At 37.9% G+C, this 26270-nt stretch overlaps 2 protein-coding genes across 7 annotated transcripts; one reads left to right on the top strand and one right to left on the bottom strand.

Annotated features, from left to right (window-relative positions):
- The first annotated feature begins 7 nt into the window (after positions 1 to 7).
- On the top strand, positions 8 to 25853 carry ALG12 (ALG12 alpha-1,6-mannosyltransferase). Of its 6 annotated transcripts, none has more exons than XM_040063291.2 (11): positions 12 to 181; positions 4049 to 4232; positions 4374 to 4506; positions 5023 to 5196; positions 6525 to 6719; positions 8028 to 8131; positions 8580 to 8803; positions 9530 to 9699; positions 9883 to 9958; positions 13154 to 13398; positions 25725 to 25853. In XM_040063291.2, the coding sequence occupies exons 2-10, from the start codon at positions 4068 to 4070 to the stop codon at positions 13383 to 13385; spliced, it is 1473 nt and encodes a 490-aa protein (XP_039919225.2). In that variant the 5' UTR covers positions 12 to 181; positions 4049 to 4067; the 3' UTR covers positions 13386 to 13398; positions 25725 to 25853. The 6 variants fall into 6 exon arrangements, with proteins under 6 accessions (XP_039919228.2, XP_039919225.2, XP_039919226.2 ...); XM_040063292.2 differs by lacking the exon at positions 25725 to 25853 and adding an exon at positions 24691 to 24823; XM_040063290.2 differs by lacking the exon at positions 25725 to 25853 and having other exon boundaries at positions 16 to 181; positions 13154 to 14455.
- ZBED4 (zinc finger BED-type containing 4) lies at positions 20599 to 25477 on the bottom strand. Its single transcript, XM_040063288.2, has one exon. The coding sequence runs from the start codon at positions 25475 to 25477 to the stop codon at positions 21959 to 21961; it is 3519 nt and encodes a 1172-aa protein (XP_039919222.1). The 3' UTR covers positions 20599 to 21958.
- Positions 25854 to 26270: the final 417 nt, after the last annotated feature.

Here is a 26270-nt window from a genome sequence, read left to right as displayed (position 1 = left end):
GTATGGGCTTCAGAGTCGCCCGCCATTTGTGCTTGGCAGACGCCCCGGAGACCTTCTGCTGCCGGGGCGTGCCCTGCCCTCACCTAATATGGCCGGCGGAGGAGGCGGTCACGTGCTCGCGGGGCTGGCGCTGCCGCTCCCGCGCTGCCCTCTGCGGAGCGGCCACGTGGGCGCGCGCGCGGTGAGTGCGGGACGGGCCGCGGGCGCTGCCCGGGCCGGCGGGGCGGGCGGCAGGCAGGGAGGGAGGGATGGAGCAGCGCCCGAGCGGGAAAGCCGCCAGCTGTCCGTGCCTCTGCTGCAGCCGGGCCAGAGGGCGTTCCCCGGAGCCCCGCAGCGCGCTGCCAGGCGGCCGCCCCAGCTCTCCGCCTCCCGGGCGCGGGAGCTGTGGCGTGGCGGGAGGGAGCGCGGCCGGGCAGGGCAGGGCAGGGCAGCCGCCTCCTGAGGGGTGTGCGCGGGGCGCGGTGCCTGCCCCTGCCGCGGGGCCTGGCGGCCTCGGGGCGGCGCCGGCGACTGCAGGAGCCGGGTGGTGTTTGGTCTCGGCCTGAAGCCCTCACAGGAGCCGCCTGAACACGGGCGGCCCTTCAAATCCGCCCAGCTGGGCAACTGCGGGGCTGGCTCGGCTGGGCTGGGCGGGTGCGTGGCCGGGTGCCCCCTGCTGTGGCCGGGGCGCCCGGGAACGATGGGGGTGCGGGGAGGGTGTTCGGCTTGGATTTGGGTAGTTTTCTGTCGAGAGCCTTCTGCATGTTTATTCCCCGGCCGCAAGAATGCCGTTTCTTTCTCTAACGCTCTGTCGTGTCTTTGTGTCTGGTAGTGTCTCACACGGTATTTCCTGCCTTCACCTTCTCTCGCTCTCTTTTTTTTTTTTTTTTTTTTTCCCCTCCTGTTTTTGGTGGGGGCTTTTTGTTTGTTTGTTTAGTGTTTTGTTTGTTTGTTTTTTTTTTGGGGGGGAGGGGGGGTTCAGTCTCGAAATTCGCTAGAAAGTGTATATAAGAATAGCAACTGCCGTTTTTTCCAGGTTTTTTTTGTTGTTGTTTTTTTTCTGATAAAGAAGGAAAAGCAATCCCAGTAACTACAAGCTTTAAATCTGACCTCATTGAGGTGTTAACTCTAGAACAGACTTGAAAGGGCTATTAAATCCTAGGAAAAAAGCCATGGAAATTTAAGATAAAACTAAATGGGTTTTGCCAAAGCCAGATCAAGCTAAAGACGGAAGACCTTATGCTGGGGTGCGCTTGGTGGTTCTGCTTAGATGCCTCCATGTGAGGGAGTGAAATGACTCTGTAGACGATTTAACATGCAGTTTGGCTGCCAGACTCTATCATAGCTTTTCTGAAGTGTGTCTGGAAAATGTAATTGAGCTAAATATGGGAGATTTTTCATGGGAAGAATAAAAAAATGTGAACTAACGATACTTCCACTGAAAAAGTATAAAACAGCAACAAACCATTTTTAATGGAAGTACCTCAGCTTTTTTTTTTTTTTCTCCTTCCGTGAAAACTTTTTTTTTCCCCCCCCACCCAGTTTAATCCCAGGAGAAGATGAATCCTTTGAGTTAAAACCCCCTGATCGTCTATGATTCAGTCTTGATGTAGTTTCGGGGGGGGGGGGGGGGGCTGTAATCAGTTGTAGAGGCCTGAGGAGGATTCTTCTGAAGTTGCCAGAATGTACTCAGTGGACAAACCTATGTGTATTTGCTTACGATTATTCCTCTAAGATTAATTATTAAATTATTTTTAAGTGAAAAACTGTTTCTGTGGTTTTGTCATTTAAAGAACAAAAAACTGTAATTGCAAGTATTTGCTTTTACATAGAAAATTTATTTTAATGATCAAATTCAGTGTCTACTTGTCTTGATAAATTCCACTTGAATTTTGATCCTTGTCAGCATCAGTTTTCAACAGAGCAAGTTATCTTGAGTCTTGACAAGATCACTGAATTTATTAGGCTTTATCTCAGAAACCTGGGTGTTGTCTTCATGTTTTGGTTTTTTATCTTCTAGAACTTTTCCCTTCAGGGAATTTCAGTATTTATAATGCATATAATTATCTTGAAGATGTACAAATATGCTGGCATGCTTACTTTTTTAGGCATACAAAAGGATTGGTGTCAAGATTTAAAAAAAAAAAAAAAAAGCTTGTGATAAACTGTGTGTGGGATATGTAGCTTCACTTTCATTCTGATTTAGGAAGTTGGTGACTGATTACTCATGTGGTTATCAGCTAAAGATACCAAGAGCAGGCTGTGTTGTAGATCAGTCAGAGGATAATGAATGCAGTATTTATAGGGGATGGTAACAACTCGTTATGCAGATGATGTAGTTTAGAAGGGAAAAATAGGACTTATTGACCTTTGGGTCCTTTTATAAGGATTTATTGGGTCCTAAAATACCTGTAGAATTAAGAAGCTGTGAATTTGGAGTCAAGAATACCTACTTGGAATATGAATATGCTGTTTCATCTGATGCATGAGCTGCTCAAGTGCCCTGTTGCTGTGTTCAACAGTGGATTGACCCTTCAGTGTCCATTTTTCTCCTCAGTTAAGTTTGGCCAGAAAGATGAGATTCTTCTGTATTTATTAGAATTCGGCAAGATTGCCTTCTGTAGACAAGAATTTGTGCAATATAAATTGCCCTGTGCAAGGACTTTAATTCCTGCCAGACAGTTTTTGAGATATCCTGGTGTCAATTTCATGCCTCTTTCTCCTGGGAAAAGGATTCTGTTGTAGCAAATGCCATTGCTAGCCATTCTTGAAAAGGCACAGGTAAAAAAGGCTAGTCCCACTTCCTGGGATGAAGGGTTTGTTTAGGCTCCTGACAATGCTCTTGTCTTTGAGCCCAGGCTTAGAGTTTCAGTTACAGTCTGCAGCAGAAGCAATAATCAGAAAAAGAGATGCAGTCGGTGAGATATTTCAAGTAATATGGAGATACATACAATTTACAGGAAGTACACAAATTTCAGGATTTTTTGGTGCTAGTTGTGAATACAAGGAACATGAGCTCACTAATTTTTACTAATGAGCAGCACAAACATCAGGAAAAGGTAGCTCTAGGACACAGTTGCTAAATGAACCTGGGAAATCTGCCAGCTATCTTACATCTGTTTGATGGACATATTTAGACCAAAACAGAGGAGAAAACATCTCTAACCAAAACTCCTTTGTACCTTAAAAGTGCTGGTTTTGAAATTTTGTCTCTCTGAGAACAGAGCAAGAATAACAATAACATCTTGTATTTTATTAAATTGCAAACTTACAAAAAATTGGGAAGCTTAAATTAAAAAAAACCCACAACATGAAATAGATTTGCTCTGGCATCACCTGGACACATGACTTTATCATAATGATAAAATACAACATAAATACTACCATAAGAGTGGCTCAGCAGTGTTATGAAATAAAGCACTGGGGAGAGTTGGCCTTCATTTATAGGTACAAGTGTGAAGTATGGAGTACAGAATGTCTCTTGCCAAAGTGACATGTGTGGGTGCCAGAGGGGATTTGTCCTACTCTGGCCAGGTCCAGACCTAGCTGCTGGCAAACCCAGGAGATCAAAGTACTCTGTTTTGAATAATTTCTCTTCCTTGTGGATTCTCTCACAGTGATTTTGGAGCCCTGAACAAACAAGAGAGTGTGTTTTAAAGATCATGTGTAAATCCAGTGTGCAGTTAAAGTGAGGGTAGGTTACAAAGCTGTCTGTCCCACAAATCACGAACAACTCAGGTGACACTCAGCAGTGGCACAATGTGGAATACGAAGGGATATACTTTCTTAGGTAGGGTCCATGTTGTCTTGAGGTTTTTTTAGGTGGAGATTAAAACAACTATATTTACAGATGGTGGCATAAATTCTGAAATGCTTCTGAATATATTTTTGACTACCTAAATTCATTGAATGTATTAAAAAAAATCCTGGATTTTTTGACTTGCTAGTCTTAGTTTAAACTTTTTGACTGCTGTAGTACATTTTCCCTGCATTATCATTCTTTTTGTCTGGTTGTACACTTCATGCCATGTTGTGTAATTTCTTTTTATTTTCTTTTTAATAATAATAGAATATATCTGAATTTCAAGATGGCTCAGAAGAGGAGCTCAAGTGGGCGATCATTCCCGTTGCTGCTGCTGCTTATTGCGGTGGCTTTTGTTCATTTAACTGTCTGTCCTTTTACAAAAGTGGAGGAAAGCTTTAACCTACAAGCTATTCATGATGTGGTGTACCACCAGCTGGACCTAGATAAGGTAAATTGAAAATAATGTCTTCATTTTTGGACTGTGTTAAAGATGGCAATTCCCTGCAGTATCTGTAGGATAAATGTGTTAATATGTTTTATTTTCCTTTGTTTCTGATTTTCCTATTTAAGTAGATTCTCCTTTTTGCAGTATGACCATCATGAATTTCCTGGAGTTGTCCCAAGAACGTTCCTTGGACCAATTTTTATTGCTGCTCTTTCCAGCCCAGCCATCTATGTACTTTCTGTGCTAAGAATGTCCAAGTTTTATTCCCAGCTGATAGGTATGAGAATTTTTATTCTCAGAGATGTCACCTTTTAGAGTGACAGTTAAAACATCATTGCTAAGTCTGGATCAGTGGTTAACTTGTGATATTCTTTTCCACAATAAAGGAAAACCCAAACTATGGTGCCTGGGGGCCAGTATGGCCATTCTGCTTCCTCTTTGGCAAGTAACTAACAGCACACAGAAAGTCTGTGCTAGCAAATGTCAGGCAGAGTAGAAAAAGCAAGTGTCTCAAGTCTCTTCAGGGAGTACACTCCCATGTACGCTTCAGAAAGGATCGTTAACTTTGGCATGGAAGCATTGACCTTTGCAGAACTACCAGAAACATTAAAAGTGGATTAAACTAGATAAACTAAATGGAGTTTTGTTTAGCTTTTTGCTTCTTTGAAGGTAGTTGTATTGTGATATCTTAAGTGTTAATCTTCAGAATGTCTTTCCATTACATTATATAACATGGCCACTCATCAGTGATCCATCTGATATTACTCTTTGATTCCTGTTTTTATTCTGATAGTTCGAGGAACTTTGGGGCTCAGTGTGATTTATACATTATGGAAGCTGCAGAAAGAAGTTAGAAAACAGTTTGGAGCAACTACAGCATCAATCTTCTGTCTCATCACTGTTACTCAGTTTCATTTGATGTTTTACTGTACAAGAACCCTCCCTAATGTGTTTGCACTTCCATTTGGTAGGTATTTCATGGGAGAAAAATTTAAATTTAAAACTTTTTTCAAGTGTATCAGTAGTTAAAACAGGAAAAATATGGTCATACCAAGTTAACATATCTACTTGATTAAATTGTGTGTAACAAGACTAGAAAGCTTGAGATTTCTTTCTCTTTTTTTACCATATATACTTACAATGACTGTTGAATCAAGTTTTATTGAATGTGAGTGCATGTGGTTTTTTTCAAATGGCTTTGATTAGCTAGAGGTTTGAGTATACATGTCTAATGCATAAAGCATAGAGCTATGAAAAGGGATGAGGTACACCTGTAGTTCAAAAACATCCTGTGAACTTGGCCTGCACAAGAAGGGACTTTCTCATGTGATTGTAGCAGAAATTCCTACTGCAATATCTCCACTTTCATCTTCCAAAGTGTCGACAAATGCAGCAGTTTCTATACTTAAAGTAAAAAAAAAAAAAAAAATCAAAGTCAAACTCTTCTCTGTGTATATTGTTTTCTCCCAGAGCTGATGAAGAGGAAGATTAATCACATGTGACAGATATTAACTGAGTCACTAAATGCTTCAGTGCAAGTTGTTCAGCTAATAAAATTGTTAAGTTTACGTAAGAACCTGTATAGATGAGAAATGAGAAACAAAACCAGATGAATTGTCAGATGAACTGTGTACTAATGTCTCATATAATTTCTGCATATTAAAAAATACAAGTTGTTTCATGATTTTGTATCTTAGTATTTCACATTTTCCTTAGGATCCTGAGGACTTTACTATGTTGAGTTTTAAACTATAAGTAGAGTCAACTTCATCTGTAGAAATATGGTGTGTCCCACCTAATCACACAAATGAATTTATAGGTCTTTCTCCCTCAGCAGTAATCTGTAATCTCATTTTTATTTGAAATGGGTTTATTATGAATATAAAATACGCTTAACAAGAGAATATACTAACTGCCCAGCTGATATTGAGCAATAATAATTATGAATTGTCGTTTGAGAAGCTTTTACTATTTCCTTAAGGTTTGGTTTTCTTTCCCTCCCCCCCCCCCAATAGCTATTAAATATACTGCTAGAAAGAGTTTCTGTCTTCCCTCTGTGGTTATACTTTTCTTTATTACTTAAGCATCAACAGTATAAAGCTGTGCATTATTCCAAATTACAATTCTTCTACAAAGGAAGAATTTTTGGAGTAGAAATGGTACGAAGACCAAGAGAGGATGGGTGGGAAGTTAGAGGAACAAGAAAATAACATAGTGTTACCCTTTAGAAAATAAATAATTCAGTATGTTGGATGATGTGTTTTGGGGTTTTTTGATTTGTATGTTTTTTTGCAGTGCTTCTGGCATTGACATTTTGGATACAGCAAAAGCAAAGGCCATTCATTTGGTTCTCAGCCTTGGCAATTATAGTCTTCAGATCAGAGCTCTGCATATTCCTAGGCCTCATGCTCCTTGTGACGTTATTAACTAAAAGAATCTCCATTTTCAAGGTGCTTTCCCATGCTGTTCCTGCAGGAATGTTTTGGTTGGGTAAGTGTTTGCTTGGAATAAAGCAAATGACATTAAGTTCAAGAGAAGCCTGGGCTTTTGACTGATTTATCTGTTGAAAGGCCCTTAAGGGTTTTTTTTTTTTGGGGGGGGGGGGGGGGGGCGGGGTGGGGAGAGTAAGTGGGGTGTTTTGAGTTGTTCTGTTTTAGTTTGATTCTATTTGCTAATAATATGACAAGATTTTTATTGCTTTGAAAATCTCTGTGTGAGGAAATAGATGTGCACAGAGCAGAGAAAGCTACTGAGGCCTCTGTCTTTAGATGCTTATAATGTCCTGATCTTAAAGTGGCTTAGATATGCAAGTTGACTACAGTACAATTAGTACCTGGCTGAAGCTACTTTTGCATATTAACGGTTGTAGTATCTATTGCCATGGTGATAAAGTGAGTCCTAGGATAAAATACAGCAGTGTGAGAGACAGATACACCAAGCAGGAGGGTTGTGGGGAGAGTTGCAGTTCAGCTCTATTAACAGCTTAAGTGATCTCCATGCTGGAGAGGTTGAAAAATTCCCTTGTCTCTACCCATGGGTGGAAGACCCATGTGTGTACACACATAAATACTCTAAGCTGCTCTGCCAACCTACCTAATTAAAAACGCTGTTGTCAGAAATGTGATGATGTCCCTTGCATAGAGTGCACAATAGAAACACTAAATAATTATGCCAGGTGCATTTGGAGGCACCTCAAGATGTAAAAGTTTGGAGATCCAATGGGAATTAACTACTGGCACTCCCATTTCCTATCTGAGCAAAATCCTTAAATACCCGAGCAGTTTTCACAGAGCTGAGTGGAGGAGATAGGGCTGACGGTTTTGCTACTTTCTTTTTGCCTTTTGTCCCTTATTCTCCTTCTCCCTCCACCTACTAAGTAGTAGCAAACTTACTGATTATTTTTTCTAACCCAATGCAAAAAATTGTAGCTTTACAATAAAAATTTATTTAGTACTATTTGAAGTTAATATGAGCTTCTTATTCATTACATTTAATGCTCTTAATACTCGTATAAAACAAACCTTTTTTTTCATACCTGGGGTTGGAGTGGAGTGAATCCCAATTGGACTCGTGTCTAAAATGCTTCTTTTAAGGCTTCTGTTCAGAAGTGCGTCCCTTCTCTGCATTTCCCCTGCAAGACAGACATATTCAGCCTTCTCTGTGGTTTTGGGTGAGGCTTACAATGCATGTTTTAGTTATGTTGGTCTCAGTATGCTGTATATGTGCTTTTCAGATGTGTTAGTTTGCTTTTCCCTGGTTTTTAGTTGATGCAGATTTGTATCTCTTTAATTCTTTTAGGGCTAACAGTTGCTGTGGATTCTCTGTTTTGGAGGCAGCTTGTGTGGCCTGAGGGGAAAGTGCTCTGGTATAACACCGTTTTAAACAAAAGTTCCAACTGGGGTGTATCCTTTGAAACATCCAGAGAAAAAGAACACTAACAGCCGAAGACTTGATATGACTTATTCCTGAGACTCAGGGGTTTAGATTCTACGTTTCATTGTTTAAAACTTACTAGATAATGTCTCTTTCTTAGATGTTTCTGAAAACTTTAAGTCTCTGCTAACTTTTTTCTTGCCTTTTTGTGTTCTACCAATAGAAAGCCAGGTTTATTCCCCTTGGTTTTTCATGTTGCCCATCATTTGTGCAATTTGATGTGCCTCTGTTGGGTAATGTGAGCATAATTAAGCAACTGCTTTTAGTTCTCCAACGATAAGACAGGAAATGAAAGGCTGGAAGAATGTGTATCCAAAAAGTATGCTGCATATTGGCAAAGTTTGTGGGTATTAATGTAAAGAATAGTTACTTGACTTGTTAGCAGTGAAAGCATCCTTAACTCTCTTCACCTTGAAGACCTCTCCCTTCTTGTGGTATTTCTATTCAGCCCTGCCTCGTGCTTTGGGATGCAGCATAGTATTTGTACCTTTAGGGGTAACAGAAAAGAGAACTCGGATTTTACTTTTGCCAGCACTGGGCTTTATTTTCTTGTATTCATTTCTCCCACACAAAGAGCTGCGTTTCATCATCTATACTTTCCCTGTTTTCAACATAGTGGCTGCTAAAATGTGCTCACGAATGTAAGTTCAAAATCCTGTTTGTGTGTTGGTTTTTTCCCCTCTGAAAATGCAAAAGGAAAACTATTAGTACTATCTTTATGCACTTTTTTTCTATCTTGAACTCTGGATCATATTGAAATATTCATATGCTGTAGAAAGGAGATCGAGGTCTTTGTACCCATTTGACTGCAGAGAGAAGTGGAAACAGAGAAAAGTCAAAAGTCAATGTTGTTGAGACTGTATGGGAAGTCTGGAGGAGAATTGAGAATAGAGCCCTAATTTTACCAATTTATTTTATCTACCAGAAAAAAATACATATTCCAGTGTACTCCTGAGCTGTTAATGCAACTTAACCTCAGGAGATAGTTTAATACATAGGCAAGGCTTGTGAAACATGGAGTTAAATAGTTATGTTTGGGTATATTGAGTAATAAACAAGTTGAAGTTCAGAGTTTAGCTTCTCTAAAAGAAAATATATTCATAGCTGAAGTTTTTAAACACAGAAATGCTTAGCTTTATTGGTAAGTTTGTCTTAGTTTTATTAATGAGCATATTCTAATTTAAATGTCACTAGAAGTTAATCTTCTAGAAATTGGCAATTAATGCATGCCATACAGGATTAATAAAATTGGCATTAATCTTTATTATCTAGAAATAGAGTTTCCATAACAGTTTTGTCACAGTAGTCAGTGGCTGGTATGAAAGAAGATAAGTTTATTCTTCCTTGTTTTTTCTCTTCCTCAACAGTCTGAATAACTACCGGAGATCCTGGCTGAACAAACTTGGATCTTTGTTTATTATAATGCATCTTCTACTTAATGCTATTTATTCAGGAACATCTTTATATGTTTCACATTTCAATTATCCTGGAGGCGTGGCAATTCAGAAGTTGCATGAGTTGGTACCTTCAACAGCAGGTATGTAAAGCTGGCATAAGGTCTTTTCATCTAATTTCAATTTCAATATATCTTTTCATGTATTGAATACTTCTTCCAACTAGGTACATGCATATTCTTTTTTACTATTTTGTCAATTTATTATTAATCAGAGTGTACTTGGAAGAAATTTGAAACTGTATTCTATTTTCTTTTTTTATGTAGATGTCTCTGTTCATATTGATGTGGCTGCAGCGCAAACAGGAGTTTCTCGGTTTCTAGAAATCAATTCCGATTGGAGGTATGTTCTGAATGTGGTATTTTGATCTGAGGACAGTAGCCTGCTTTGGCAAGGTGGCATCATTTGCTTTTCAGGATGAAAACCAAAAAGATAGGCACCTTTCTGATTTTTAGGCCTTCCTCTTGAGCTGAAGCATAAGTTTTTAATTTAAATGAAAATAATCTTTAAATTATTCATTAGAAGGTGACACAAAACCTCCCTTCATACTGCACAAAACAGAAGCAACACAAGCAGATTTTGATTTAAGAAGTATTCTGAGCATAGAGTTCTTTTTTCCCAGTTACAGTATTCAGGATCAGATGAACAAGCATAATTTAATTCTTGGTATGCTGAGAGATAAAAGTACTTTGGAAGTAAATCAGAAGGGGAAAGAATGCTTCCAAGGGAATTACAAAAATCATTGCTCTTGCTATGCTTTTTTATTTCCAAGCACTCTCATGATCGTACAGGCTGTTTAAAGCCTTCACAATTACCTATCTTCTGTTTATTTCAAATTGGGTTTTTTGTATGTTGAACCTAGAGAAAGTCTTAAACCATGAATCAGGAGGAGACATTAAGCTGCTAGAGTACAGGGGATAGAATGTGGATGATAGCTAAAACGTTTCAGTCTTTGGGGTTTTTAAATATACTTAAATACACATACTATTCTGAATACAACTCTACTCTCTCAGTAGTGCTTCATTCCAGTGAGCTTTTTGAGTTGGTGAGTGTTGGATTGCTTTGGGTTTGTAAGGCTTGTAAGGCCTAGTGGGATTGTAAGGTAAATTAATAATATCCCTGTCACTGATTGATATTTTTTAGTGTTGCAGCTACAGAGCAATTTCTCTCTCACATCTATCTGTACTCAGCAAAACAAAGGCTCAAGGAAGGGCTGATTCAGCATAAAGTTTCACTTTGAAACAATCAGGCAAAATCCACAACTGATCATCATACACAGGACTACTCCTTGGTCTGACAACACAGTAGTGCAAAGTCTAGTGGCACCAACTTTCCATTTTCTCATTGTACCAGAAAGTGACAGCCTTTCAGATGGATGAGCACTAACTTAACATTGTCATAGACAGTGTGTGTCAGGTGGAAACAGATTAGGGATGGGGTGGCTGTGAAAGCTGAATCATCAGATAACTGCAATCTATAAGTACAAGTGTCTTAAAGTTATCAGCTTTCAGTAGTGTGCTCAGATTAGATCTATTTGCCTCAAGAAAAATGCAAGCAATCTATTATTTTTCTTCAAAGGATGATTGAAAGGAGCTTGATGCAGGTTCTTACATGGAACAGGTGTTACAATCTTGTCTTCAATTAGTGCAGTCTCTTTGAACCCTGAATAAATATGCTGTGTAAGCTTAAAGTATTTAAAAATAATAAAATTCAGAAATGCTTGTAGCCAGATGAAAGGCCTTTTACTTGCTGATGAAGAAAATGTGAAATTAGTAGTTGGTAAGGTTGTTACAAAGTAATGCTGTTCCTTCTGCCAGTTTGGATTTATCTACCAACCTAAGGGTTATTGTGATATTTTTGAAAATAGCGGGTGAAATTACCATACAGTTGTTTCAGAAGAAGAAAACACCTGTTCAGTGTGCAGAGTCTAATTCTGCATTATATGGTGTATTTAGTGACACTTAGGAATTCTGTCAGCCCGGGGTCTTTTCTGAGTTGTCAAAATTTTAGTTAACAACCCACACAAAACCTCTAGTTTTCTGTAAAGTACTCCCTTCAAATATCTTAAATGTTATTGACTGCCGTGTCAGGCAGCATTACAAAAATATCAATAGAGATTTTTTTTAGGGAATTCAAGCATAAGAGAGGCCAGGCCTGCAAAGATGTAGGCTGGATTTAATCCTAGGTGCATTTAAGGGTATGTAGGGCTGGGACTGCACTGCTTCCCTACCTGTGTCCACCTCTGCAAGGAGAGTCATGGCCTGTGTAAGATGCCTGTGAAACGTGTCAAAGGATTCAGGTGCCTAAGAATAGGAGCTCCAATTGCTGGTAGAAAACAGTTCACAGAACAGGGCAACAGAAAAGGTGAAGAATGGGACACTGCTCTTCACTCAGGTTACAGAGCCTAACAGTGGTTTATGGAGTGTTTTGGAGTGAACTTAGCTTTCTTCTCCTTTGAAGTTGCTGGACTGAGGACTCAATCAGGCTGCCATGTCCAGTATGAATATCCGAACCCTTAAGCTATAAATGGCACCTGACTCTCCTCAGTGAATGAACAAATAACTATTGCAAAGTAGAACTTCGTCCTCATGAGACAGTGAGAGAGATCTGTCTCAATTCCTAGAAGATTAAAATGGGTTCATACAGCTCTTAAGAGATAATGAACTTCAGTTCTGGGCTTAGATCAGATGAAAAGTGGCTGAAATTAGATCTTTCACATCTCTGTCAAATGGGTAAGTCACTTGTTTTCTCATCCTGTAAATTCCCCCAACAGCTACATTGAACGTTGAATCCTAGACTGAATCCTTTTAAGAAGTAGCTGTAAGTGTACATAATAAATAGTCCTAGAACTCAGTTGTTACTTTTTAATTTCATATATAATTTATATGTATCCTAGTACTTAAACTGTTTATAAAAGCTGACCCAAAGTGACCTGCCCAAACATGTAGTAGATAAGGGAACGGAACATAGAAATAACCAGTGCCAAATTAGTACTGTGATTGCCAGGCTCTTTCTCTCCTCCAGTGTTCAAGGAGTTCTTCTCCCTGCTATTCTCTGAGGCTCCTACTCTAATGCATGACTACCAGAAGAAAAAGTTTTCTGCTTAAGTACCACATAAAGTATTTTTTAGAATTACTAAAAAAACCCCACGAACAAACAAGCAAAAAACTCAAACAAAACAAAAGCCACAAATTTCTCCAATTGCAGTTCTTGTAGAGTAAAACTTAAAAGTTGGTCCGGTTTCATACAATCTTAGGCTTTGGAGTTCTTTGTCCACTGAATTGAAATAGGGAACTAGTAAGAAATTTTCTAGGAGTCACGATTTATATCCCAATAGCAGCAGAACTTGCTGAACTTCATGGAATGACTGAGTCCTTACATACTATTTCCTCCTCTAGTACTACTTAATCAGGAGAGATAACTGAGAATGTAAGTTCCTTTTTGTGTTTCATCTTGGATGCCACATGCCTCTGCAGTAATGGCTATCTTTAATAGGTAAAGCAAGGAATAAAAATAAATCTTCTTTATTCTTTACAGGTATGATAAAAGAGAAGATGTTAAACCAGGAGACCAGTTGATGTTTTCTTACACACATATACTGATGGAAACAAATCCTCTTCAAATATCACATTACAAGACAACCCACAGGCCACTGGCAAATATACCTGGCATCAGTAAAATTGGGTTGAACCTTACTGCACTACCTCCTTTTACTTTAAACTTGAAACCAAAATTAGTACTGTTGGAAAAACTTCCTCTATCATCTTGACTGTGAATTTTAAGTAAGTCTTTTGATGTGATTTTGCCAATGACTGAACTATATAAGACAGCAGCAAATCATTCCAGCATTGCAACTCGGCTTCTGTGGAAAGGCACGGACAATCTCTGTACTGCTTGGTATTTAGTTCTGTCCCGTTTCTTACATAAATAATACAGTGCACTCCTAGTCAGTATGTCCTCAGTATACTGAGTTGTATTGTTAGGTATGTTTGAGAGAGGTTGCCTACAAGTTCAGTGATACTAAGTAAAATCTGTCTACTTGGTTTGGTAGTCTGTTTCATCATGTAGCACAGGTATGTCCTAATTGTCCTATATAAGATATAAAATCAACAGGTTTGTGCTAGGGCAATAATTTGGTATGTAATCTATGTGTGCAAAGATGTATTACTTAATGTATCTGCAGGATTGTAACCCCCTCAGCTGTCAGATTGCCTGTGTGAAACCTAATAATATTATCAGCGTAGGAAAGCCAAATTCATCATAGCTTTATCATAATACTTAATTGTGACCTGTAGGCTACCAAACTAATGAAACATCCACTTCAAAAGCAGTTGGAGCTCTTGACAAGCGCTGTTTCATAACAGATTTGAGTACTAAGGATGATTATCTTCATTCCAACTGCTCATGAAAAAGCAGTAACTTGGATTTACCAGGAAAAAGAGTTTTTACAATAATGTTTCCCCTCTTCTGCTGTAATGATACCTTAATTTGCAGTGCAAAAATTTACTTGTGAAAATGTCCACTTTAGGATAGGGGCTGTTTTCCTTTTTTTATTAAGTAATCCCTTTGGAAAGAAGTACTCTAATGTGCCATGTGCTGCATTCTATAAACTAGAGTAAGATTGCATGCTCTGTAGTTTCTTTATTAGATGTTTTTGTTAAGGATGTCTGCCTAGATTGCTGAATCAAACAAGGAAAAAAGGTTAGAATTCTGGTTAGGACCAGGTGTAAAATGACTGAAGCTCGATTAGTGTAAAATGTCAGAATCAGTGAAATTATCACAGGCAGAAAACTATTCCTTGCTGACTGAAAACTTGAGTAAAATATAATTATGGAAAAAGTGGTTTGGGGGTGTTTTGTTTTTTCTTTTTATTCTAAACTTGCTTGATTCAGGAACTACCTTTACCTGTGTATGTTTCAGGTTTTGGGACCATGTTTTCTTTTTATCCTCTAGATCATGTATCAGTGTAACTGATCTGGTGGGGTGGAGCCTGCTCCCTTGTGGGTGGCTGTTGTTGCCCAGGCTTCCTTGGCTGAGCATATCTGGCAAAGTCAACCTGCAGAACTTGTTGGTCCAGTCTCTGGCTGCTCTTGAAATTTAAATCATTCAAATATTATCTATTTGACTTGTCTTTGGAAGAAAATGTAGCTTCCTCCAGAGCCAGTTTGAACATCAAACAATTCTCAAGAGACAGAAGGAAATACATATGCAAATAGCTGCAAAGTTGGAACCACACAGAGGAAAACTTTTGTTTAAGGATGTAGGTAGGCTTTCATGTTAAGGCTAATCATTGACTTCATGTAACTCCCCCACACTGGAATACACAACTCAGGAACCCAAACTAAAATTTCTCCTGCCCTGGTTTATACAAATTGGTTGTGGGTGCTCCAGCTTTCCAAATCCCCAGTTGTCAGAATCCCTCTGTAGGAACTTGCTTCTGTTACCTACAGAGAAAACTTAGGGCTACTGTGTGTGCAGAATAGGCATCTCAAGCTACTGTCTGAGTAGCTATATGTATGACTATGTAGACAGGAGGCATTTGAAGAGTTTCATCTTGCTGAATCTCGCATTCATATCATGTAGTCCTTCTACAGACTTATTCTGGTGTGTAGGTGCTACCTGTGGGACTTAAACCAATGATGGTGTTCAGCTGTGGAGCTTGTGTACTACTGTTCACAGCCTCATCATCCACAGAAATAGAAGCCATCAGCTCAAACTGGCGTTTTACTCTATTTGTTTGGGGTAGAGAAAGGTAAAATACATACAAGGAGACAGGAAAGAGATACTGAATTGCAGTTTTGAAGAATATCTGAAGTTTATTTGGGTCCTGTTACATTTGTTCTCCATATGTGGTTATTCAAAGTGCTTTGTTTGAAAATCTGGAACTTTGGTTTTGCAGCTAAAAGGGCTAGATTATTACCCAGGCAGTGCATGGAGCACTATAGTACCTGTGGCTATATGACCTCTGTAACAGCATGTATCAGGGCAGGTTTAAGTTAGATAATAGGAAAAGGTGCCCAGAGGGTGGCTGGGCACTGAGCAGGCTCCCCAGGGAAGTGGTCACAGCACCAGCCCGACTTTGAGAAGTCCTGTGCAGGACTAGGAGTTGAACTTTGATGATCCTTGTGTATCCTTTCCAACTCATGTATTCCTTTCTAACTATGATTCTATGGGTAACTGCCTCAGACACAGGCCATGAATATTATGGTGGCCCACACCTGGAATAAGCAGGGGCAGCTGGTGAACTGGAATGAAGATCACTGCAGTTTTTCTCTAAAGACTACTTGAATAAAACAAGCAATCCTTGGAACAGAAACTAAAGCTATCTCTCCTTTCTCTTAAATGAATCTTCTCATCTCCAAGTCTTGTGTTGCCTTTCTTTAGTTCCACAAGAACAGTAGAGCTTATTTTCTCCTTTAATATAAATTCAGTGTACTTCTATGGAGGAGAAAAATGTGTGAGTTTAAGTTCCCTTAAATAGAAGAAGGCATAAAGGAAGTCTCTTGCTCCTTCTACAAACCTGAAGTGGGGTATTACAAGTTCTGCATTTGGGGAACATAGGAGGAACTATCAAGTTACTGAATGAATGGGGCAGGTAGGAGGACAGAGACTGAACACTTGGAATTTTTGAAGAGACTTTAAAGTAATAAATTTCTCATGCCTATTTAAGTTCTTAAAAGAAAAACACCTTTTGCCTTGACTGATTACAATCCTACCCTAAAGTTCAGCTTTTCTTAAGAAAAGGAGAAATAAGGTGAGCGTATTGCATTAACTGAAGGTTGATTTAACCTGAATAAAGCAAAAGATGGATAGTACAGTTCATTTATAATGCTGCTACAGAATGAAATTTATTTTATGGTGTCTTGTTTAAACTCCCCAAGAGTCAAATGTTGTGTAGCATCATACATTGCTCTTTCAAGTCTGACTTAATTTCTTGGCAGCAATGTTTGTTCCTGTAAAAAGTCCAACAAGTTATTTGGACAAGAACATGTCTTTTCACATGGAGAAGGTAAATAATCAGTCTTACATCCTAAGATGTAGAACATTCTTGTTAGAGAACTAAGTAACTGCAGAACTTGCCAATAGAGGACATTTCTGGAAGCTGAAAGTAAAAGCTTCGAAAGAAATGTAAACTGATAACTCTTGCACCAAGAACTGGAAAAAATCAGACAATATTGACCTTATACCTGCCCTGAGTACTTGTTATGGGTCTTCTCTCTCAAGCTAAATCAGGGTGAGGAGATACAGAGAATTGTATTGGATCTGACATCAAATACATTTATCTGCTATCACTGAGGAAAAACCAGAACATCTCAGGTTCTTCCCTTGTTTGTTCATCAGAACACAATCTCAGTAGAATCTATTTGTGCATTCTGAAACTGAGCACAATCCTTTTCTCGCTCCCTGGCCATTTCACACATCACTAGTGAGACAGATCACACATTCAGAACAAGCTTGAGATTGTGCTGCCACTTCTGCAGTTACAGTTGTTCCAGGACCATTCTTACTTTCCTGAATACTTCTAGTTCTTCCCATAATGTTAAGGAGCTTGAAAACTGATGAGTTCTTAGCATTGGTTTGCTGTATCAATTTCAATGCAAGAAAGTGTTTCCCTTGCATCTGACAGCATTTTTTCATAACACAGAAATTCCAGAAATTACAGCCTACTGTTGTTTCCCATTGATTTATGTGGTCACTCTTTCTTACATACTCCCCTTGTACCACCACCCTCAAAGACCTTTTCTTTGTAGTATTCAAAGGCTCTTGTACAAGTGACTTCACTTTCTGTTTGCAAGAAAAGAAAACTTTTCATCAAGCTGAGTTTATCACTGATCTAAGCAAGAGTGTTTAGCCACAGCTATCTCAGTGAGCTGGTTACGTAATTAGTCTCAGCTATGCAAAAACAAATGTTAAGAGGCTGTTAAACAGTGATACATGAAATGTATCACTGTCTGCTTAACATGTGACACCGAAGATTAAAAAGGTATTTGCAAAAATTCCTTAAGCTAAATAACCTCTACAAAGGTTTTCTTCATTTCCTATTTATATATGTATAATTTCAAAGTGTAACTGGTCCAGTTTGTATGCAGCTACTTTAGATCAGCTCTTCAGATAAACATGAGCAACTAACTATTTAGTTGCTCATTTCAGACCTTTATGGTAGAAAGGGCCACCAGTGTTTCCTCTGAAATTTTACATCTTACTATCATGGGCGCTCTTTTTCACCAATTCTGCATTATTTTAGCTACAACTGCCCTTGGTTCTGTACCAAGGCTTCTTCATCTGTTGGTTTGTGCCAAGTACAAGGTAAAAATGCTGCCTGAAATGGGAGTCCACCTTTTCCTTTAAAACTGCCAACTGAAGTTGGAAGAAGGCATTGATTCCTAGATTAAATAAAAGAATCACGGACAGCTTAAGAAAAGATCCAGTCCTTAGAACCCTGAATTGTGGACATTGCTGTGGTTACTGTTTCTGGTTGGCATACTCATTTTATGAAACCACTTTTGGGTCAGCTTTGCAATGAAACCAAGAAGGTAAAGAGTCACTCTTTCTTCTTGTTAAGAATAAAGCAAAAGATTAATATGTTTGTGAAAGAGAAAAATGCTTAGTTTATAAAATCTAAATAATCTGAAACTAGAAAGTGTTATTTGTTAGTTATGTATTATATATGTGTGTGTATTTAGTTATTTAGTTTTCCTGTATTTGAAGGTACTGTACTGAAAGTTTAATATGGTTCAGCTCTGAATAATGGGAAGGAAGGGGAAAAAAAAAAAAAAAGCCTCCTCTCTTTAAGGGAGAGATCTCAACAACTGTAAACACCTACTGTCATCAATTCAATCAATTACATCCTTACACTGGCCTGTGCACTGCTCTAGCTGAGATTTCAGTTCTTTATAAATTCAGCTACTTTTGGGAAGCAAAGCGAAAGCTATGAGTATTTGTAGTAAATGCTCACTGACTAAATTCTGCAAACATGTTTCCTTCACCTGGACTTGGTGGGCAGGAAAAAAGCCACATATAAAAAGAGGCAAATGTGGGGGAAGCATTATCTCTAGTTTCTGAAGCATAATATACATTTCAATAGATACTTTTCATTATATACCCTTCACAAGACCTGAGCTCTTTGAAAAGGCTGTTGCAGATCTCAACTTCTTCCCCTTCCTACCTTTATTACTACAAACTACTTCTTGATGCAATGTATAGTTGTTACACCTGCCTACTTTTAAAAGAAGCAAAAGCTTTAAGATTTTTATGATGATCAAGTATCATCTACACTTTACTTTCTATGCTAACACTGAAAAAAAGTCAGCTTTCTAAATTTATTTCTGAAGTTGCTAATGCACTTAAAGTATCTGTTTAAGTATCACTGTTGCAGAGTCACCATATCATGCATTAGGGCAGCATCCCCACAGGGATTGGTTGCAACACAAACTCAGGTTGATGAGAACTCCCACTGTTTACAGCTTTATTAGTCTGAGGGAAAGCACTGTAAAAACAGGGGGTGTCTTATCTATTACAAATATGAGAAAGCTTGTAAAAACATAAAATTTTAGCAACCACTGGGAATTTACATTAAAAATAATAAGGCAAACCCAACACAAAACACAGTCACTTGGTAACTTACCTCAAGCTTCAGTGAAAACTTTCACCCTTCTTTTGGAGTCATTTTCTCACAGGCAGCAGTGCCTGATTTGATGCTCCTGTAACTCCTATAGAAGGATCAAGGCTTACAACTGAAAACAGCAACTTTATGTTCTCAGTTTCCCTTATTTTTATTAAGATTTTTTTTTTCCCAATTTTAAGGTCTTTTAGGCCTGCATATTATCTTTTAAAAAATTCTAACATAAGCCTTTAATTCTTAACCAAGCTGACACTGAAACAGTGTGGTCTTAAGACCTAAGCCTTTCAGAAATCCAAACCAAACCAAAATGAAAAAGGGAAATCACAGTTATAAACTAACTTCAGCTCAAATTTAACATTTAAAAATAGTGACTAGTTCTTGTCTTCTCAGGAAATTTTGACAAAAAGCATGACTATACAACTAATTTTCTGTATGACTATGAAACAGATGTCGGGCTACAAAATGCCATCACTACAACTTTCCATACAGGGAGCTTGATAGGAGATACAGCAAAGACTCCTTTCAGAGGAGCCAAGATGCTTGCATCCAGAGAACGGTGATTTTCAGGTGAGCTTGTTCACTGCCAGCATTCCTCCTCATTTGATGTAAGGATCAATGCTTCAAGTCATAGGCTGTATTTACATTCAAGCCTTGAGTGGAAATGATATAATTTGTTTAAAAAGAAAAGTGTTTTTTTCATCCTCTCTCCTCTCCACTGGTTTGGAGAGATTAAAAATCTCCTTTGCAAGGGTCAAGGTTATATTCACAGTTAAAATGTGGAAGAAAAAATTGAGATAATAATTAACCAGTAACCATTTAAACGTTTCCCAATAAGCTGCTTCAAACTCACCTACTTCCAGCTATATATAAACTAGAACAAATTGTTTTATTACTGCAGAAAAAAATGTGTGCTGTTCTGAGTTAACCCTAGAAGAACAGAGATGCTGACTGTTGACAGAAGTAAACATTATCTTTTAAAATACTGCAGGGAAAAAAGCACTGTTAATCTTTCCCAAGTACACTATGTAGTAATTTACTTAAACAGTACACGTATAAACATAACATGGTGGAATAACACTTGGAAATACCTGAAACAGTAAAATGTTTAGAGAAACTACACATGGAAATGAGAGCCACTAGGGAAGTAAGTCAACAAATTTTCCTGAGGTTAAAACAGGTTTTGGAAAATGAAAAGAAGCAGAATCCAGGCTCAAGTCCAAAGAGCTAAATGGAAAACCCGTCTTTTCACACAGCTTGTTCTGTGGTATATTTATGATTACAGTTGTTTGAATTAACTTTTATTCAATGGTTGTCTTAAATCCATCTGAAAAAAAAGGCAGTGTTGACTACCACTGGAAAATTGCAAATAAAATGTTTAATTTCAGAAACTGAGTTCACCATTTATAAATACACTAAAACATAGTAAATGCAAAATTAGATTAGGCATAGGTAGAGTATTTTAACAAAGCTATAACTTTTCTAAAAGGTCATAGGCAAATGATGACTTGTTTCCAAAATGTATTCAATGAAAACTGAAATGAAAAGATAAATCTTTCTAGAGTTAAACTAAGGAGAATGTTCCATTCAAATTAAAATGCTGGCTATTTTTCCATCTTATTTGAAGTTTTAAAGGCTCTATATCCCATTTGCCTGATGGACACCAACAGTTAAGAATCAACCCTACTACATAAAGTTCTAAGCAGTGCACCATATCCATAAGGCTATTACTGAAAACCAGAAGATCAGTTATTTATGTACTAGGAGCTTTAAGAGAGGCTGTTCTACACAACTGAAATTACATTAGGAATAAGGGCTCAATTTTTACAATAGGGACTTTATACTTTTGATGCACTAAAGATTAGAAAAGGCTTCAGAATGACATTAGAATCTTCGTGGTAAGTATCTTGCCTTTTTTTGTACATGTCATTAAATATCAAGCATTAATTCACAAACTTTGAGAGAAATTCCAAAGACCTTTTATAAATACCCAGAATATTTCTGTAATTCACTTAAAATGTAAAACCTGAACAGGAGAACCCAGAATGAGAAGTTTTACTACCAACTGCTGTATAACTGACATTCCATCTCATGTTAAATTTAAAATTTATTTTCAGATATTGAGTCAACAGTCTCCTGTAATCACATCTTCCTCAATAACTCTTTTTGATCCTTTAAGTACTTTAGGGCTTGCAGTTAAAAACACCATATGATAAAAAGACCGCTTGAATCCCATCTTTCACGTACAGCTTTCTTTTGACAACTATAAAACCTGTTTTGTTGCAATTAAAGCAATTTTCAACTAAAATACAGTACCTGGTTTATGGTTTTTACATAATAATTGAATAAAAAACTACAGAATAGAACTGTTTACATCTTTTTTTTTTTTTTTTTTCATTCTATTAAAACAAATGACTGAGCTTTTAAAAGTTCATTTACAATTATGGATTAAAACCTACATAATTTTGTATAATTTGACGAGACAGGCTATCTCTAGTGTGAACTTTTAAAAAACATATATACAATATCTGGCCTGAAGTACTATGAATAAGGCACATGTAGACATATTGAAAGCTGAAAAAAATGAACCTAAAATTTGGAATTATAGTCACTGATTAGATGTCATACATGGCCCCTACTGGAGCAATTTAAAAATCCGAGTTACAGATAGTTAATATCCAGTGAGCAACAATAGATTTAGTCTAGCAGTTTGTTCATTAGTTTCAATACTGGAAGTATATTAATGGAAGATTCACTTTCAAAAAGATAAGCTTTTCAAAGTGTTCAATCATTAACCTTGACTGACTAAAATTGTTGCTTTCATTGGATGTATTGAACAATCTCTCTGAAGGAACAATGCTTGGTGGACAACCCAGGAACCTCACAGCTAATTTTGACAGTACTGGCCAAGATGACTTCTTAAAGTTCCAGTAAGTTAGAGGATCACAGTTATGCTCAAGCACTTCTTCCTCCAAGTAAGAAAGCACCATTTCCTCTGGTAACTTTGCTCTCTCTTTCAGGTCTTTTGTTTTCTTCATGTCACCCATGAGTGACCAAAGATTATCTTCCCCATATGAATTTGTAGATGGTGAACCTATATCACATCCATTGGAAACAGGTTTATCATCATCTGAGGTAGAACTCATTATTTCCAGCTCCCTGATTAAATCTTGTTTATATTGTTCAGCCTCCTCTTCTGTAAATAACGATGTTTTATACCGGGGATCCAGAAGTGTAGCAAAAATGTACCTTGGATCATGAAGTGTGGAGGACAATCTACTCACCATAGCTTCTTTCAAAGATTTCAGCATAGTATCTATGCCCATAGTTTCCTCAAATAGCATTTCTATTTTCCTGTTAAGTATATGAATCATTGGAATCACTTGGCTTAGAGTCGACATGTGTGTACTCATCTCCCTACTTGCAGCTTCGAAAGGTTTGAGAGCATGACACACTGACTGCATGACTTCCCACTGATCACAGCTTATTAGCTCCCGAAAGCTGCACTCTATTGACATTTCATCAATTGCTCTTTTCTGCTCAATAAGACGCTCAAGCATATGAAATGACGTATTCCACTTGGATGGAACATCTTGTATTAGCTGATGCTGAGGCAACTCATACTCTTTTTGCAACTCAGCTAACTTCTCTTTTGCTTTTGCTGACCGATGGACACGTTCACAGATCTTTCTTGCAATACTAAGCAAATTCTGAACCATTCTCTGGCTTTTAATAGCCTCATTTACAATTACATTAACAGTGTGACTAAAACATTGTACACTTGAATGATCACCTTCATTTAAAGTTTTCTCTATACTCTGATTATCAGTAACAGTAATCCCAATCTGAAGTCCAATGGAAGTAATCCACGTTTCCCACCAGTATTCTAGCTGCTTTTGAATACTGATTCCATTGTAGTCGCAATCAATCTGTGATACATTTAATAGTGCTGAACAATGGTAATCCTCACACTGTGGTCGAAATGAAGACTCAAATGTTACCCAATGAGCGGTCAGGGTTAGATACTCTCGTGTTTGGTTGCTCATCCATATTCCAGATGTAAAATGGATCACTCCACTTTCAGCTTCTTTAAGATGTGAAATAATTATTTGTTTTACACTATCATACATATCTGGAATTGCTGTCCTAGAAAAGTAAGATGGAGAAGGTAAAGAATACTGAGGTTGCAAATATTCAAGCAGCCTGTTAAAGCCAATGTTGTCTACAAAAGAATATGGCTGAAGGTCAAGTGCAATCATTTCAGCTACAAGACTTGTGATTTTTTTGGCAACTGGGTGAGAGTCACAAAACTTGTCATTGGTTTCATCAAAATTTGAAGATCCTAGTAATTCTGTGCGGAGTGGCATGTGATTATCCGTAGATGAGGATAATACTGTCTCTGGAACATCAGTTTTCAATACATTGTTATGAAACCGCTGCAAATGTCTTAGAAGGCAACTTGTGCCTAGGTTTGTTGGCTTTTTCCCTCTACTTATTATACGTCCACAGTGCGTACATATTACTTTTGTTGAATCTGCAGAACAAATTGAAAAGTGATTCCACAGTTTTGAGGTCTTCTTACTATTAACAGGAAATATAATTTGATTATCATGTGTAACCATTGTAGGCAAGTCAGTCAACTTTGAGGATGAACATTCTGCAGAAGCCAATGTGGCGTAAGGAGAATTTGCCAAACTCACATCGAGAAAGCTCTTTTCATTTCCTATTACGTCAGGATGGCGTCTATATAGATGTCTCATTAAGCAGCTTGTGCCCACATCTCCTTTCTTACCACGACTTATCATACAACTGCAGTATCTACATACTGCTTTTAGACTGTCTGCAGGTGAGAGTGAAAAATGGTGCCACACTTCTGACTTAAGCCTTTTCATAATCCTTTTATTTTGCTGAAACACAGCAGTAGGTTCAAATATTAGTGGACCTAATCCATCACACTGTTTTTCAGGAGATGAAACAAAGGAGACTTCACCTATATCATCAGAAGATGACAGCATTGAGTCTTCCACTAGAGTATCTCCAGAAGTAAGGTTAGCATGGATCTCCTCAGAGATTCTGTCTGGAGAAGAGGAAACAGAAGTTGGTTCTTTCATTAGTTTTCCTGGAGAGGATGACATAGAATTCAGATCACTATCTGGTGGTAGTAGAGATGGCAAGAGAGTAGGAGGTGCGGTGTAGAGAGGTGGTATGCTGGTACCACCCCCGTTCTCTTGCAGGACAATGGAACGATGGGCTCTCCACATGTGTCTTATTAAACAACTCGTTCCTAGGTCTTTTCCATTTTTTCCTCTACTGAATTCATTCATGCAGTGGATGCAAACAGCTTTAGAATTATCTAGAGGAGACAAATAAAAGTGTTTCCAGACAGCAGATCTCCTCCTAGAACCTGATGCACTCTTTGGAATAACAACTGTTTTTTCTGCTACATTCTCAACAGTGTCATCATATTGGGTGTTGGCTTGCTGTGGAGATGAACCAACCATGACTTCTTCTCTGCTGCACTTTTCAGAAACGGAGAGATCTGATATTTCTTCAGAAGAAACAATAGCAACAGATTCCTCAATTATTCTATCTGGAGATGGTATTTTAGAAGCCATTTTCTTGACCAGTTTTATGGGGGATAACATAGAACTCAGATCTCCAACATCAGCAGACTGAGGTGGCAGCAGTAATGTAGATGAAGAAAAGGAAGATATACCTGGCATAGTTCCATTTTCTTGAATTAGTACAGTGGGATGTGCTCTCCTCACATGTCTCATAAGACAACTTGTACTCAGGTCCTTTTCATTTTTACCCCTGCTAAATTCTTTCATACAGTACATACATATTGCTTTAGTGCTATCTCTAGGAGATATAAAAAAATGGTTCCAAGCAGGTGACTTTTTTCTGGAGCTTATGTTTCTGCTAGAAAGAAGGCTTTGTGTCACAGCTTCCATTGCTACATCATAGAGCGTATTACTATACTGAGAAAAAAGAGATCCATAATCATCTTCATTTTCTGCAGACAAATATTTGCCAGGGTTGTTGGTAATGAAGTTCTTTTCTTTGTCATCCTGTTCGTCACTGCTGTCCGCATGTTTGAAATCATCTTGTTCTGTCTTTATATCCGTTCTTTCTAGAGTACAGTTAATGCTGTCTTCTTCTTGCTCTACTTTCAAGTTATTGATTTTACCCAATACAAAAGTATCATCCATTCCGGGGGAATCTGCTTTACTCATGTCCATGGATGATAAATTCTTGCCAAGACTTCATTTATTAATAAATATAGATAATTTAAAAGATTATTTAAAAATTGATTAAAATTATGTATCTTGTATACTAAATGGAAAACAAAATGTGTGCATGTGTTAAAATAAATCTCTGGTTTATGAATTCTTTATCCGTGTTGTGCATAAGCAGATATAATTAGTCATGAAAATGCATTTAAAAATTATAGAATTAATTAATTGAATCTCATTTTCTTTTCCCCAGGATCAGGACATTTCAGGTCATAGATGAATGGTCTCAAAGACAGCGGCTGCTAAATGCTTCATGTTGTAGATATAATCCTAAAAAACGAATGTTCTATTTTCTTGTTGACGAAAGCCATTCTGTGCATCTTGATTGGGCAACTGAGTTTCTTTTACACCATCTACAAAAAAAAAAAAAATCAGAAGACAAAATTGACTAACACACATTAAAAAACTACAGTAAAGGTGAAATGAAAGCAGACACTAAGTATTCTGTGTGTTTTGGGGTTTTTTTCTCCTTTGAGATAAAAACAGTTCAATGTACTATTTAAAAAAAAAAAGGAAAAAGCACAACATTTATTCAATACATTTACTGTGGGCAAATATGTGTCTACACATGCAGCTTTGGTTCAACTTTGACAAAAATCTAGAGTCCAAGCATCACTTTTGTATTTGCATGCACACACATATACCAAAGTACACACACATGTACATATCTAAACCCATATACTTCACAGTTTCTGTGCTCGTATCTCACAGGACTTTCCACTGGCTTGTGAAATCACAT

The sequence above is a fragment of the Hirundo rustica genome, chromosome 4, assembly GCF_015227805.2.
Source record: "Hirundo rustica isolate bHirRus1 chromosome 4, bHirRus1.pri.v3, whole genome shotgun sequence".
Taxonomy (NCBI): Eukaryota; Metazoa; Chordata; class Aves; order Passeriformes; family Hirundinidae; genus Hirundo; species Hirundo rustica.
Note: the sequence above shows the minus strand (reverse complement) of the source record. Positions and strands in the feature narration are given on the sequence as shown.